At 26.9% G+C, this 17,188-nt stretch overlaps 3 protein-coding genes across 4 annotated transcripts; 1 reads left to right on the top strand and 2 right to left on the bottom strand.

The window, feature by feature from the left end:
* Window positions 1–681: 681 nt before the first annotated feature.
* Window positions 682–13,960, bottom strand: LOC132940908 (partitioning defective protein 6). 2 transcript variants are annotated; one of them, XM_061008712.1, is made up of 6 exons: window positions 13,806–13,960; window positions 13,602–13,747; window positions 13,303–13,528; window positions 3,159–3,286; window positions 2,829–3,095; window positions 682–2,647 (listed from the first exon to the last, which is right to left on the bottom strand). In XM_061008712.1, the coding sequence occupies exons 2-6, from the start codon at window positions 13,647–13,649 to the stop codon at window positions 2,387–2,389; spliced, it is 930 nt and encodes a 309-aa protein (XP_060864695.1). In that variant the 5' UTR covers window positions 13,650–13,747; window positions 13,806–13,960; the 3' UTR covers window positions 682–2,386. The 2 variants fall into 2 exon arrangements, with proteins under 2 accessions (XP_060864695.1, XP_060864694.1); XM_061008711.1 differs by having other exon boundaries at window positions 13,602–13,960.
* Window positions 13,961–14,114: 154 nt separating this feature from the next.
* Window positions 14,115–15,156, top strand: LOC132940909 (uncharacterized). The gene is made up of 3 exons (XM_061008713.1): window positions 14,115–14,594; window positions 14,653–14,865; window positions 14,942–15,156. Exons 1-3 carry the CDS (start codon window positions 14,421–14,423, stop codon window positions 15,083–15,085), a joined length of 531 nt encoding a protein of 176 aa, XP_060864696.1. The 5' UTR covers window positions 14,115–14,420; the 3' UTR covers window positions 15,086–15,156.
* LOC132940911 (uncharacterized) lies at window positions 15,082–16,676 on the bottom strand. The gene is given in 4 exon segments (XM_061008714.1): window positions 15,082–15,272; window positions 16,049–16,091; window positions 16,093–16,202; window positions 16,259–16,676. Coding segments are annotated over 4 exon segments (243 nt in total). The 5' UTR covers window positions 16,305–16,676; the 3' UTR covers window positions 15,082–15,228.
* Window positions 16,677–17,188: the final 512 nt, after the last annotated feature.

Below are 17,188 nucleotides of genomic sequence, written 5' to 3'. Positions count from 1 at the left end.
TATAGTAAAATTAATTTGCACTTTAAGAAAATAATTATGATACAACATTTTAATAAGTATACAGAGTAACAAAATTAATTTTGTTAAGCTACAAAATGTAAGAATATTAAAATATCAATCATGAGTTTTTATTTTACCAATCTAATATTATTAATTTAGTTTTATACAAAATATTTTAAATTTGTTTGCTTATTGAAATGTCTTTAAAATAATAAGTTGGTATGTTAGTTACAATTATTAAATTTATAAATATACTGATCTGACATTATTACAATTCTTATTAAGCCAGTAAAATTAATAAAAATAATATATGTGATTAATATTGAAATAATTGTTGCTGTACTTTTTAAGGAACTTTAATTATAAAAAAATTTTATTAACAACTATTTACGGAACTTGTTAAGTCCATCAAGAAATTATAATTTAACAATATTAATTTTACTTGGTCGTTATTAATGAATAAAATGTTTTGTTTATCTATGATAATAATACGATAAATTAAGCTGAATGAATACATTCATTATTGCTTTTGATAGATATGATCAACAACATTTTGTTCAATAGTACTTTTTGAAAAAATGATATAAAAAAGTTTTTAATAAAGATTGTAATTTTTATATTGTATTTGTGTGAGTATATCTGTTTATATACTTTACTATTCACTACTTAAATTAATTATTTATAACATGTTTATACTGTATGTATCAAAACACATTAAATTGTATTATTATTTTCAATTTTGCACATCTATTTATTTTTAATAAACATTATTAATAGAATTCTTTTATTTTTATACAAATATACATTTGTATATTTGGTATGTTTTCTTTAAATAAATTCGCCTTCAAAATATATCTTATCAATACAGTATACTTAATTTTCAAAAATCTTTGATTAAACAAATATTAATGCTCATTTGTTTATTTATTTAGTTAATATACAAAATATTAGACTATATTAGATATATAATATAATATAATATATTATTAATATTCAATACAAAGATTACATTAATACAAAAAAACATTAACAGTGATTTAAAATATAAAATTATTTGGTAATTTTTATGTGTGTGATTTTTTATCAATTGTTTTGGACATTAACATGATATATTTATAATTCCAATAATAATAATAATAATAATAATAATGATGATAATAATAATAATAATAATAATAATGATGATAATAATAATACTAAGTAATAATGATGATCAACACAAAATGATGTATACAGAAAGTACATGCAACATTAAAAAATATATATCTATAATACTCTATTCAACTTATGAAACATGCTCAGAGGCCAAATTGTTCCCACCTCACTACACGGCAGTTCCATAGTAGGTTGAACCAGTGTGGATAACAAATAGGTGTTGTTTGACCAACCCCTGATAAAACTTGGTCATTGCCTAATATGTTTCTTAAGTTGAACTGAATATATATCTATAATGGACGGATAATTTGTTTGCAAACTTTACTTTTTTGAAAATAATTATTATAGATTGTTAGAAATAATGCAAATAAATTTTATCAAAAACTATATAAATTTGTTTAGTCACTATTTAACCTTTAGTGGTAGACTACAAGTATATTAAATATACTAAAATGTTGAGTACATGTAAGTTATAAAATAGTGTGTAATAATATCACAAAACCAGTCACTAAATGTACATATATTGACATAAAAAAAACTATTTTTTTTTTTATAAAGAAATAATTATATTAGATCAGATTTAAGAGATAAAAAAAAATATTAACTAAAAGGAAATTTGTCTATTTTCAGTCTACATATTTTGTGTGATATTGGAATGTTAAGGCTATAATCAGATTTTTATTGGATTCCTATCATTTCATAAAAAATTATTATGAAATTTTTTTTCTTGAGATCAGAAGGAATTGAAAAAATGTATTAAATGGTTCTGATATTGTTATCAATAGAAATGTAGAAATTAAATAAAATGAGGTTTCATCATCAAAAAAATTGATTTTAAAGTTTAGTTTTAAATTGCAAACATAAAGCAAACATTCACAAGGAAACTTTATTTTTATTTTTTTAATGTAATTTGGGCTATGGAATTTTGTAGGTAATAGAATCCAAGTAGCATAGAGTAGCATTAAATTGAGTGTCACGATGTAATAATAGGTTAGTATTAATTTTTTGAGTTTAACTATTTTATAAAACACACATACTAAACTACAACAATTAAACAATTGAAAACATGAAGTGGAAGACAAATTATCCAACATCATAAATAAAACTAGTTATTTATCATTTAATTTATTTGGAATGCTAATGTCCTATTAATTTAACAAACTCATAAGCTCATTTCTTTTTTAGACTCATAGTTAATTTTTTGAGAAACAGTAACAAGTACCTTTTATGCCTACTGGTCTGCAGTACTAGTAGACTCATTTGCTACTTGTAAAGCTAAACCTGCAGTCAAATCTACCACTTCATCTTGGTCGTCTTCTTCAGAGGTGTTAACTGTGGTAGCGGCACTATGCGCTGATTGTTGTGATCCACTAGATAACTGTGACGTTCTTGATAAAGAACCTCGCCGGGGTGCTGACATTGTGGTTCGCTGATTAGCTGGTTTTACAGTAACAATTAGGTTATGACTATTAGCTACCATCATATCTGTTACCTAGAATAATAACATATAATGAATATTAATACTACTATAGAATATAAAAAGAGCTATTGGTTGTACAATAGTATTTTTTTTCTCTAAAAAACACTTCTCAGCACAGTAAAAAAGCTTAACAGTTTTCAATAATACACTATAATTTTTATTTCAAATTATCTTTTATTTAAATTGAATATACCTGGTCCAAAGTTTTTCCGGCCACTTCAATACCATTTACTTCTAAAACCTCATCATTGACAGCTAAAAGCCCAGTACTTTCTGCCAAGCCTCCTGGAACTAATCTGGAAATGAAAATACCAGGGACCTTTTCCACACCAGAAGGACTAACTCGCACACTTGTGCCATCTCTAATATAGAAACCTAATGGCCGTTCTGAACCATGTTTAAGTAGTCGAACTCGCCGACAGGTATCTGGAACTACGTCTACGTCTATAATCGCGGACACCTAAAAACAAAATTATTAAATACAAATTTGAATATCCTTTACATGACAAATAACTTATTTTACCTGTCGAAAATCCTGAGGGTTTGATATCCAAAGATGTTTTGCTTTGCTAGGTGTACCACCCAAAATTGATGATATTATATTTCGAGGCCTATATGAACCATACCCATTTAATTCTTCAAGACTTTCACCTGAAATAACAATAAAATAATATTAGATTCGGATGCAATTTATTAAGTATAAATTCAATTATTTAATAATCAATATGGTCTGAGCAGTCATCGATAGCATAATTTTTCTTAAAAAATTCTGGTTTCATTGATTTACCTACTCTCTTGGTTAATATCATCTTTAAGGTCCCTACTCGTCAATTTAAGAACTCCACTCCCTTTATCGGTCTTTTTTCTACTACTACCTTATTTTCTTCTATACTGTTTAATGCATCTCGCTAATGAGGACTCTATAGCATAGTACTCTTATAGCTTTGACTTTTGAGCAATGTTGAAATAATTATATTAATTATACAAAACTTGATACTTTAAGATATTTACTTGTGATTTGTCATTATTTTGGGTATAAAACCAGTTTCTATATAAATAAAAATACATCATGTAATGAAAAAACTATAAATTAATAAATCTTTTTTTACTTAATATTTATCAACATTAAGAACTTAATATGTACTATATATATACAGTGTACAGTGTATACTTTATCAAAACAAATTCATATTACAATAAATATATGGAAAACTCTTTTAAACTAATTGATGTATAAGATAACAGTAAAATTGTTGGACAAACCTATTCAATAGACTTTTATAATATAGGTACCTATTTTTTCTATATAAAATAATTTATATTGTGAAATAAATCTCAAATGATATCTACCAGAAAAACTTTTTCTCATTAACGATTTAGGTACCTAATTATTTTATTGAACATAGAGAATTACATTGTACTAAGATTTAAGATAAATTAAAAAGGAGGTACACATATAACTATTAATTTTACACATAAAATTTTTTTTTAACACAATTTTAAACCAAGCTCACTTTAGAACATCGTTTTTATAATATTATCATTTGAGATATAATGCAAGGTTCACAATGGAATTTCAAAGGTATAATTTATAATCAATGGTATGTAAAATGGGAAAAGTAAAATTATTCTGTACCAATTGTTTTGTTATTATATACCAAGATACAAAATAACTTTTTTTTTTTTCATTTTTGAACCGACGACGCCGCGGGAATTGCTTTCGCATTACTTCCGCGGCGGAGATACAAAATAGCTTAAACTTTATAATAGAAACTCATATTAAATATTTTTGATAAGCTGATACAACATTTATTAGTGATCATGACAAATCCAATTGTATTTTTTTTTTCGATTGTTCATGTACTATGAGCTATTAGCAAAAAAAAAACTTTTTTCAATAAAAAACAACAATATAATCTATTAGAGTTAATTATAAGAATTGTAAAATATATTTTAAGGATGATATTATTACATTTAATAAGTTTAAAATTGTATCACATACTTGACAGTTAGACACTAAGATATTGTTTGAATTGGTTTTTATAGATTTTAATACCTTCCTCCTCTAAGTAAAAAGCAGCCAATATAATTTTCATTTTAGATTCTGAGCGGAGCGATGTATTGGTTCAATATAATGATTTTTGCCAATACATAATGTGTCGTTTACTATTCACAATGCAATTTTAAGCTATTTATACCTACCAAGAACTTATTCACATTGTCATACAATACGTTAGTATTGACTTATAAGTTATAACTTTATATAGATTGTAGATACTTACAGTGACGTAATTGCCGAGGGCACTTGCCCCCCCCCCCCCCCAGAAATGTTTGTGGATGCAAAAGTATCATTTTGCCCCTCCAAATAATCCACATATAAAAAGTATTCTTAACAAGACTGTTACCATAATATTAAAATATTTTTTTCCTCAAATTACTTTAAAAAGTTAATAATTATTTTAGGTTTCTCTTGTTGAATGATATTATGTTGACGTATTGTCAGTGATATTGTTATCGGCGTTATCGCAATAATAGCATTATTTGTGACTATTATTATCCGTTATTCGTGAAATATTAATATAAAATTATATCTTGAAATCGCGATTATGAATTACAGCAAATTAAAATAAACAGGAACGGCCGAACGGGAGGTTAATTTTTTTGCCACCCCCCCCCCCCCCCCCCCCTAGATTTTTATCCAGTTACGCCACTGGATACTTATATACTTTATAGAGAAATTAATTGCCAAAAGCAATTTAAATATATAACTAACTACATTTAGACAAATATATGCTAACAGACCGCCTCTGGTCATTTGTTTTATCATATACGATGATTTATCATTGATTCCAAATTTAACACATCAATTATAGTGACCTACTCAGGTGAAGAGGTACTCTCAATACCTACTACATAGCAGAGCAACTTCCCATTTACAGGACACGTCCAATGGACAAGTCAATCGTCAATGAGACGAAAATACGAAATAGGACGTCAGTTGTGAATACAGCATTATACACGGACGCCGGAGTCGGAGACAGTTGACGAGTTGTACAAAAGCACGCCGCAGTAACATCAAAATAACAAAATACCTGCGACCTTGAAATTCGAATATTTTTATATTTTTCAACTGCGATTGTAACTAAGTAACATGAGCCTTGCATTAAATGTTCACGCTTTTTAACCCAACAAATAAACTTTTATTGATATTTATAATAAAAAAATTAAAAAAATATAAAACTGACAATGTTCATAAACAGAAACAAAAAAGAGTCAAAATATTTTTCAACATTTTATGTTGTATAGAAAATGAAAATATAAACATTCAGTAAAATTTTTATGTATTTACAGTTATTCATTTTTGAATAACAAAACCGCTACATGAGAAATCAAGTGAATATCCAATATTGTAAAAATATTAATTTCAAACGATCTTAAAAATATATATGATTTGCTTGTAGACATTTTTTTTTTGATAAAAGTAGACAAACTTATGAGGAATCTTGTATTACATTTTCAAATTTTAGATTTCAAAAGAAAATTTTTTTATGAATTCTTAACTCAAAATAATGTGCTAATTTTCGTGATTTTTTCGTATTTTGTCAAGATTTGAACTTTAAATGCTTATAAAAAAAATTGTGACAATAGGTGATCCGAACAAAAACCGGTTTTTTTGCCGTTTTACCTATAAACTAAAAAAAATTATTAAAAATCATGATTAATAAAAAAAAAAAGAAAAATCAAACTTTTCACAAAAATAAACCATAGTTATTTTCAATTGTTTCAAAAATAAAAAAATATAAAAAATAACTTTTTTAAATTTTTTACTAAAACTAAAATAAAATATGTGTAGTCCTCGACTCTGATACAAGAACAGATTTATGATATATTTATTATCTCAGGTGATATCGCAATGGGTAAATCTTTGAGGGACACTTGTGTAATATTATATACTTTAATATAACATTATAATGTATTTGTCCTCACAATAATATAATTATAAGTAATTTTAATTATGTTAAATAGTACAACACTAATTGAGTTCCAAGTCAAAATCGACGCTCAAATGTTTTGGACATTAACTACATTTTAAGTAACAGTCAATTTTTTGGTCATAATATATTTGTAATACAATTTTAATAATATACAAATTTAAAATAAATAGTCAATTTTTGTATCAGCAAATTTGTTTTGAACTGTCAATAGTATAATATTATAACCCTTTCTATAGGAGAAACTATAAAATGTCATTAGGCCAGGCCAAATGATATATATGATACACAATTAGTATTTACATTTATTTTTATCTATTATACATTTATACCCATTCTTTTTTTTTTTTGATAAAGTGGTATCATAGAAGTGGACAAGTGGTATTGACTCAGGAGTCAGGAGTAAATAAGTAATAACAATAATCATATGATATGATAATACATATAATAATTAAATAATATTAATCCTTGTCCCCACTTTCCCATGTCCAGATTTTTAAAATTCTGCAAAATTAAATATGGGGGTTATTTTTTCGAGGTACCATTTTTAGTGTAGGCATGTTTTGAGATATGCCTCACGATCAGTGACCATCACGGTCCATTATCGCCAGACACCCAAAAATGTACCGTCGCCGAATAGAAAACTAACCGTAATGTCAAGTTCCGTTTGGGTTTTTCGACGGTCAATATTCCAGACGACACGCGCACAAAGAAAAAAACATTCTACCAAATTTAATGACTTTAGGAAACAAAACTCGTTTCCGTGAGAAATTTCCTTGGATCTGAACTGACAAATGTTGGTTTTTCCTTTCTTCCTAGCTACGATCCGTACTTCCACATCAATTAAAATTCTTCACCGACAACTAAATAATTACAAATCACTGCCATACACAAACACTGTTGTTAGCTCCTTGGATAGTCATTAATGAGAGAAATAAAAAAACTGCTCATATATTACGAATAACGTTTTTTAAAAGAAACAATAATGTACTAAAATTACTAATATAGATTATCTAGTTATTAAATAAATTATATGTAAACAATCAAAAAGTATGGGTATTGTATTTAGCTGATAAGTAGGGCTTGGATTTAAATAACCTAAAAATATCAAAAAATGCATTTAGATCTAAAAATTCAAAAGTTGTGTTAACATAACGAAAAATGCTTTTTCAAAAAATGCGAACCAACAAAACAATGTTATCGTAAGATAAGAAAACATAATGATGATCAGCTATTTATATAATTTATGTTAATCGGTAAAAAAGACCAAGGAAAAAGCGAACAATTTTTAAAAATTTTAAATTACCGGCACTGAAACCTACGAAAAAGTTAATAATTAAAATTGTCAATACATTCACATTAATTCTTCGTTCTCATTTCTATACGAAATATTTTAAAAATCATTTGACATACATTAAAATATAATAAAAAATTAATTAATGATAATCAAAGTATGTTATGTATGAGTCGATTTTAGATATTTTATTTTCAGTGTCCAATTAGCTCTAAAACTTGTGATATTATACTTTTTGAGTTTAGTAATTAAAATATCGAAAATATACTTTTATACAGGCACAGATTAACTTCTCTTCTATACAATATAGATATTAGGTATTTTTACTCTCAAGCCGCTTAATAAACCATATTATTGGAAATAGAAAAATTAATTTTCATAGCATTTTTCATACTATTGATATTTGATACCCCCTTAATATTTTTAAATTTTCATAATCAATTAATATATTTTAATTTTTAAAAATTATTTTTTTCCGTGATTATTTTTCCTTGGTTTTTTTTCCGGGATTCATTATTTATTGGTCATTGGCTAATAAATTGGTATGCATGACATTAAGATAAATTTGTGAATATAGTTTTATTTAAAAACCAGATTACGTAATATTGTTTTAGTACAATATATGTATTTAATATTTATATATTATTAATACCCGTATTTTAATATATTTTTTGTTATTCAACTAAAAATAGGGTAAAAAAAAATAATAACAACAATAACACTTTAAAAACCTCGAAAAATTAAAAAATCTTTATTAAAAAGTTCTTTGTTAGCATAGTGTGTACTTGGTACACATTTATATCTTGAAAAGCATCATGACAAGCATTCTAGAAAAAATGATGCATTGAAATCCGAGCGTACTGATAACCAAGTTTAAGCTATAGCCCAAATAATAATAAATAAGATTAAATATACAATTTTTCTTTAGTGTTTATTATAATATTTACATAATCTAATATATTATAATAATATATAATAGACAATAGCTATACAGAGATTATGAACACAATCAAAATAATTGTTTGTATTCATCAGAAAAAATTTAAAAAACATCTTTTTTTTATTCAGATGCCAAACCCACACATTTGTTTGAACTCTGAATAAATGGCTTACTAGGAACAAATATGTATACAAAATATTATTTATTATATAATGTTCAGAATATTATTATTCAATATTCTCCTCAGATAAATTAGACTGATAATATAATAATACAAATTTCACACTATTTTCACTTAACAACTCTTTTCTTGAAGTGGTTTAAACCATAAAAGGAATATTACAATATACCAATGGTTACAACTTTAAAAATAACAAATCACAATTTAAAATTTAGAAAGTAATTTTCAATGAAATAAAGTTTCTTTTATGTTTAATGATAAAATATTAAATGGATTTCATATCTTCATATTAAACAAATAGGTACCAACTATTTAACAAAACATAAATTACATTATTTTTTTGTTTTAACATATCGATTACATAAATTCAAAATATTGATACAGGGAAGAAAGTACATTTTGTAAAGGTGATTTTAATTCTATGGATAAATTATATTAGATTCTGAGCTCTCCAATGAAGTATTTATTTTGCCTGTCATTACATTTTAGAGCAGAGAAATGTCAATGTTGAGTGTAGTTTATGGTAAACAATGGGATCTAAAGTTATTACTTTGATGGATCAAAAGTGGAAATTTTCTAATATTATTACATAATAATTGTGTAAAACTAATAAAAAAAATCATATCTAATTTGAAAATTATTTTGTAATTAAATAAAACTTTTAATTTTAATACTTAAAGCTTGAAATGTAGTATAAGGTGTTCTATTAAGTTGTCCTAACTAGAATTAAAACAAAAAGTTTAAAATAAACCAACTTTAATTTTTTATAAAAAAAAAAAAGCTAAAATTGGTAATTGGAAGTAATTAAAAAATACTCGCAGTAGAAATTCGAAATTTCTACTATTACTTAAATTATCATTTTCTATACACAATGAGATTTTGAAAATATTTAGGCTTATTTTAGTTTATTAGCTTTTGATTATTGTGTTAAATGTTTAGAGAGTAGTTACAAAAACAATGATGTAAACATAATATTTATTGGATATGGCATAGATAATTTATATCTATATGACCATATTATTAAACAGTATAAGTTTATTAAAATCTTTATAGGTACTATATTATTAAAAAAATTAGTTGGTAACATCAAAAGTCAATACAATTTTGATAACAAAATTTGGTTAAAATTTAAGGATGAAAATGGTTTCAACAGAGCTAAGGGTTATGTAATAAATTTACATTACAAATCCACAATCTACCTGTATAACCGTGTAAGATTTAATTAAAATAGATTTTATTTTAAATATAATTCATAATACATTCTACCTACTCAAGATATTGTATTAAAATTAAACTAAATGAAAAATATTGTGTAACGCTCATTGTGTTTGGATTTTTACTGTAAACTGACAGGAACTCCGCCCTAACACCTGTCAACTTATTTCAATGGTTCTCAGAACAATGAAGTCACTTGTTTATGAATTATTGTTTATCTTAAGACAATGGAGAGCATATATACGGGTACCATTTAGATGTAATGTTTAGGTTATTGAAATAGAATACCCCTGGTATGCAGATCAATACTCAATAGACCATAAAAGACAATTTTATTATTTTTTAAGCATGTGCTATAATGTTATTTTTATGTAATATAAGGTACCTATATTAAAATGAATAAAGTGACGAACAATAGAAATTTGAACACATTTTTATCACATTTACTGTGATACCATATAAAATGGAAATACATATTAGAAATGAATTAATGAAGTTTTTCAAGCAAATAAATTATATATAATATATTATAACTACTATAAGCTTAACAGTAATATTTTTAAAGGCATGGTTGAAAAAATGAATCAACATTTTAACAAAGTTTCCTCAAATCCAATAATTACTCAAAAAATTCCATTAATGCCTACTGGCACTGAGGCAGTTCACTTTATTTTTAATTAATGTTTATCATTATTTAAAATTTTGTATTAGTTCAAAATGAAATATTCTTTATATAACATAGATAATCTATAAGATTAGTAATGAAATTGTTTTCCCTAAGCTTTTATTTCCTACACACGGTGTCAGAACTACATATGAATAGAGGTGGGATTTTCAGCGGGCTAGAAATCCCACTGAAAATCCCAATTTCTGAACAAATTATATTATTTACTTTAGCAATTCATTTTTTACTGAATGCAGTAATAATTCTATATTCAATATTGTGCCATCTAAACTTATAATATGAATTTTAAAAATAATACCTAGTTTATACAGTCAAATAAATAAGCATAATGATTCTGAAGCTGAATATTAAATTATAATACATAATAAATAAGTCTAGTCTATCACACTATAATTTGTAATAATAGACTGATAATTGTCTGTACCTACATGATTAAAGGTTCAAAATATTTTGACTCTTATTGACCTATAAATTATTTAATATATCGTTTAATAATTGATCAAACAATTTTCGCCGGGTCTGTAAGCTTGAACAATTAATACAAAGTTCCTCATAAGTGGTTATAACATTTTTAAAACAATGAAGATTTTAAGTTTAGATTTTTAAAAAATTATTTAATATCACGAACATTTGCAAATCATTTTTTAGTTAAAAATGTATAAGATGTTCAATTTTTATAGCTAGGGATTGGACATTTAATACGAGATTTTTCATAAGTGGGTAATATTGTAACTAAAAATATATATAATCACAGTTTTTTTATAATCATTTAAAGTTGAAAGTTACTTGTTATAATTCAAAACATTATTCGTGGTGACTTATAACTTTTACTTATATTATTACCTATATTTATACACAATGAAATTTTATAATTTTATAATTGTATAATGTTTTTGCAAAATTTAATTCAACATATTGTGTTACTATTAGTAAAATAAATTACTTAAATAGCGGCAATATAAATATATTATTAACTATTTATCTATATTATACGATTAAATAAAGGATTATTAACATCAAAACTAAAGCAATTATAATTATTTTTACTTCATATAGTACTAAAAAAAAAATTCTAACCATTAACCAAACAATATACATATATTTGCATCGATTCTATTATCCTATAGGGGTATGGGTATAAGTTAATGTTCATTGCCACACCTCAAAAAATGTTGTTTGGCGTCACTGTGTACAAGTCACAATTAGTAATTTTGATTTATGGAACTCTTCAGAACTTGATTTTCATTGAAATTAAAATATCACGACACAAGCGTCTTTAAAGACAAGGAGGGTTGTCAGAAATGTGTGAAGATAAAAATTAATTTAGCATCTAAATAGGTACAACTATTATTAGAAGGTGATATTGTAAAGGCTGTTGATTTGATAAAAATCTCATAAAAAGATATGGGGAAATTCTATGATAACCTTAATATTCTATTGAAGGAGTTAATTCTAAAAAATTACAATGGAATGTGATTCCAGAAATGAATGAGTCCACAAGAGAAATAAAAAGTATTACAATGAGCAACGTCAAAATTAATTGTCTTTCAAAAGGAAATCATTTTGAAAAGCAAATTTTATATTGGTGAATTTACCGATATCACACAACTTTATTGAAAACAAGATGTGTAGCTCTTGGTGCAATAAGTGATTTATTTATTTTTATCTTACGACTCGGTGTAATATCTAATAACCAAATAAGTATGATTGCAAACAATTTGAGAGATGAATTTAAAGACTTTAATCCAACAAAACTTGCAGGGCAAAATGCAACTTTTAAAATTTTGTTTGCTTCTGATCCTAAATGTTGTAATAGAGTTTATAACAGAGCTTTTTAAAGTACTAAAATATGAATAATTTAAAATAATAATTCATTTACTAGTTTTTCTGATTTATTTACATAATTTTACTTATTCTTTACATTTCTAGTAACTGTAGCAGAAAGAACATTCTCAAATCTTTAGATTAATTAAAAATGTCTGCAGAAGCATTATATCCCAAATATGTCCTAAGGACCTTGCAATAATTTTAATAAAAATTAGCATGGTTGGTAGTCATTTGCACAAGATCGAAACAGAAAAAAATTATTTTCATTGTAATTAGTATTTATAATTTTATAAATTATTAATATGTTAGTTCTACGTATATAAATTAACAGATTAATGTTCAGTAAGTTAGGTTGTAGATATAGGGCCATAGGGGCTCCAATAAAATTGTATCTACGGCCCTCATAATACTAATCCGGTGCTGTAATCCTATACAATTATTTTAAACGATACAATATACCAGGGTCATACTAAAAATATTAAATTAAAGTTAGCACATGATAACGTTTTTAATTTTGTTTTAGGAAATCTTACCTTTTCGCTGTACAATTATCCTTAACAATGGTTTGGCTGTTAAAACCGCTCGTCCGAGATTATCATCATTGTTGATTGGTAATAAATCTCCATCCTTTGGATCCGTATACGACAGTACAAATGGCACCTCAATTAATTTATGTAGACGTTCAATAAGAATTCTGAATTGTTCGTAAGTGCCAACATCTGTTTTGGGTAACGAGATACGACGGAACTCGGCGTCAAACTGTAAAACAACATGAAACTGTGTAGTACCTAGGTAATTGTAAACAAGACTGATCGTTCCTGGTACCACTTACTTTGCTTTTGATTTCCAACTTTGTCATCATCGGACGATCTCGTTCCATCTGAATGTCAACTGCTAAGTGATCGTGTCATTATTATCACCACCTCCGCGACGATGGACTCATCGGCCGTTGGAAACAGCTCAGAAGTTCAAATACACCTGTTGCACAATGTCATTATTCGTCCACTTTGGGGCGTAAAAAAAAAAAAAGGCGTACCAAATATCGATCGAAGGGACACTATATCAGTGGCATTAGGTAGCTACAAGCTACTACTTCTTACTAGGCAGTAAGCAGTGGGCACTACAGATACTTTGCGACGGACCACGGACTCAATTTGAGGAAGGAAATAAAAACACGTAATTACGTAAAATGCTGTGGCTATAGACTACTAACACGGAGTGGAATGATAACAGACGACCAAACAGTGCGGCTACAGGAGAGGCTGTTAAATTCCCACCAGTTATCAATATCGTCTGGCTTACATATTGTCTTATAGTCTTATCACTGGCTATACTATTTTACGTCCTACTACATTGAATTCAATATGAACATTATACATTTAACATTCAACATTTCTAAATACTAATATATTACTTTATCTGCAATAATTGCTTGTTGTATATATTTATGTCTGTCAATATACCTAATTATTTTTTTTAAAGTTATCACTCACATAGACTATAGTTTTATGGGTAGTCTAACAATTAACAGTATATGTGTTCATGGTCTGTAGACTATAGAGTATAATATCAGCATTTTTTCAGAACTTATTAAGGAATACTGGTATACAACATTCGCAAACACCATATTTTTTAAAACAATTGTGCTGAGATGTCTGTCAAATTAATTGGTAGAACTACAAATTTGTATGGTAAGACGCTCTGGGAAATTTTAGGCAATCTGAGAACCACGGGTGTTGGTCGTCTGGTAACCAGGAACTCTTATGATCGATACGAAGAACCTTGCTTTTTCAAAGTCTTGTCCGTCGAACCCACTGCACAAATAGTAAGCAATCATTGCAATTTGCAACTTTCAGTTAAAAATTACTTAAATTTTGTTATAGGAAGATAAAGCAAGGAAAATAATAGTTCACGCTGAGAAAATATTCCGAGGTAAACACTACAAAGAGCCCGTTGAAATATACAGTGTATCGTACAAACCTGATTATCGATTAATACCCAAAGATGAAGAACAATTGTGGTGGGATCGATTGGCCAATTGCAAACCACGAGAAAAGTTTGTACCTGGATCTATTGAGTTACCACCACTCATGAGAGTTAGTATAAATTCTTTATTACCTATGTCTATTGTCTACCATTTAAATCAATAACACTGTACATTTTGTTTTACAGTTGGTATTAGAACGTGACAACAAAGATTCTAATATTAAATTGCAATTAAAAATAAGAGGTGGCCGAGATAATGTTGCTAAATCAGACACAACTAAAATTGCAGCATACGGTCCGAGTTTTTTCAAAAATCAACAAAGTAGTTAATAATTAATATGCATTGTATTTATAATTATACATAGTTTTGTTTTCATAAATATTAGAAGGATTTTTTTAAATTTTATTTGTAATTATTTCTAACGTCTATTATTTCAACAACATACAATCTTAATAATTCCAATTTTTAATGTTCAATTCTTGATGTGTGGAACTCTAGGATCATCTGGTCGGTAAACTGAAAAATGAAACAAAAATCAATAAATAATTACTAGCAATTAGCATATACTGAACATTGGTAATATGTATAATGTATAAGTGGAATGAATTGGGTTGATTTAAAAACTATATTGGTATTTACTATTTTCATATTTCAGTATGATAAATTAATAAATATATCACTAAAATTTGTTAAGTAACACAAAGTGGTGTATATAGTATTAGAAACTGCCCATAATTGTTTTAAAAAAAATCAGAAAAAGTTTATATTCATATAAAATGGATATGTAGCTTACTCAATAAAGTTTTACAAAATGTATATTAGAAATTTGATTTTGAAAACTTGGATATGGATATCAATAGAATTCTAAACAAAAGAGGAAGAGGAGCGCTAGATAGCAAGATATCAACCCATCAAGTTTTAGGATTTTAACAGGCTCTTAAAAGTTAACAGCCCATTTTCCAAACAGACATAACATTTGTTATTTCATTGTTCAGAGTTCTGGATATTCAAATATATTACTAAGCTGACCCATCAAGTTAAACTTGATAACTCGCCGGGCCAGAGGATGCGGGCAGAGTATGCGTTTGAATACTTTGAGGAGAAAGAAGGACAAAAGCCTTGATATATAATTTAGGGCATATCGGACATAATATTGTGAAGGTGAAGAGTGGAGAAGAGCTATTGAGAAAGTAGTTGAGGAGAAGATAAGTTAATGATAATTTTATAATCATAAGTTAAACTTATCAAGTACAACTATACTATGCTTACAGATTAGTATTTATTATACGTACGGGTATATTTGAATTTATATTTTTTATTGTTTCCATCATTTTTTTTCGTATCTATAAGTATGGTACATAATCAGCCCTAAGCCGACAATGCAGAACGGAGAACATATTGTAATCAATGGCATTTCATGCAAAGCTTGTCGGAAAATGCCCTTGACTGCAAAAAAAAAATGATTGTTAATATGGACGGTTTTTTTTAGTTCAAATACTTACGCCCCGCTCCATATTTTTCGGGTTTAAGAATTGTATCGCATTTCATTTTGGTGTTTACGATTAAAGAATATAATTTAAACAAAAAATAATTTTTGTGTAATTACTAAAAAAATTTCCAAATAAATTCTTATCAAATTATGTTCGTAAAACTATAGAATGAAGTTGGCAACAACCTTGTGAAACGCTCACGGACTAAGATATAATTGACTGGTAACGACAATATGGTCGGCCACGAAAAGGTGTCACTAAGCTGATAAGAATTTAGAATACTTGAAGTTTTCAGCGCTACCGGTGGTTTTATTTGGCTTTTGTATCTTAGTCCGTGTTCTAAACAGAGGGCACTGCAAACTCACTCTAGGAAATAGGAATACATTGCAACCCCTCCGTGTTATAGTCCGTGGTTATGCAGTTATTCTGTGCTTAAACCAAAATTAAAGATAATAATGGACAATGGTTGCCCATCGGCATCAGCTGAAAAAATTAACTACTAGCGCTTGATGTCAACACTCAACAATCATAGATAATATGTGTCGACATTTAGAACTAATTTTACACCATAAAATGCCTTATGTCAATAATAATAATAATAATTTTGCCAAACCAAACTTCTTAATCGAATAATGTATAGAGCCAGTGGCAAATAAAGGGGGGGGGGGGGGTCAAAAGAAGCAGTTGCTCTAGGCGGCAAGGGTGGTAAAAATAATATCGTGTGTAATATAATAGAAATAGCCTGATTCATAGGTCTATTTAAACTCAAAAAAAAAATTACTCAGACATTGATAAAATATAAATATCAGTTATTTTATTAAGTGGGAAATAATTGCCCGTTAAAGGGTTTTAAAACACAAACATCGTAAATATTAAAAAAACACAAAGCATCCGTTGATTAGTTGTTAGTATACTTTTTAAAAAGTCTAAATGACATCCCTA

The sequence above is a fragment of the Metopolophium dirhodum genome, chromosome 3 (genome assembly GCF_019925205.1).
Source record: "Metopolophium dirhodum isolate CAU chromosome 3, ASM1992520v1, whole genome shotgun sequence".
NCBI classification, from domain to species: Eukaryota; Metazoa; Arthropoda; class Insecta; order Hemiptera; family Aphididae; genus Metopolophium; species Metopolophium dirhodum.
Note: the sequence above shows the minus strand (reverse complement) of the source record. Positions and strands in the feature narration are given on the sequence as shown.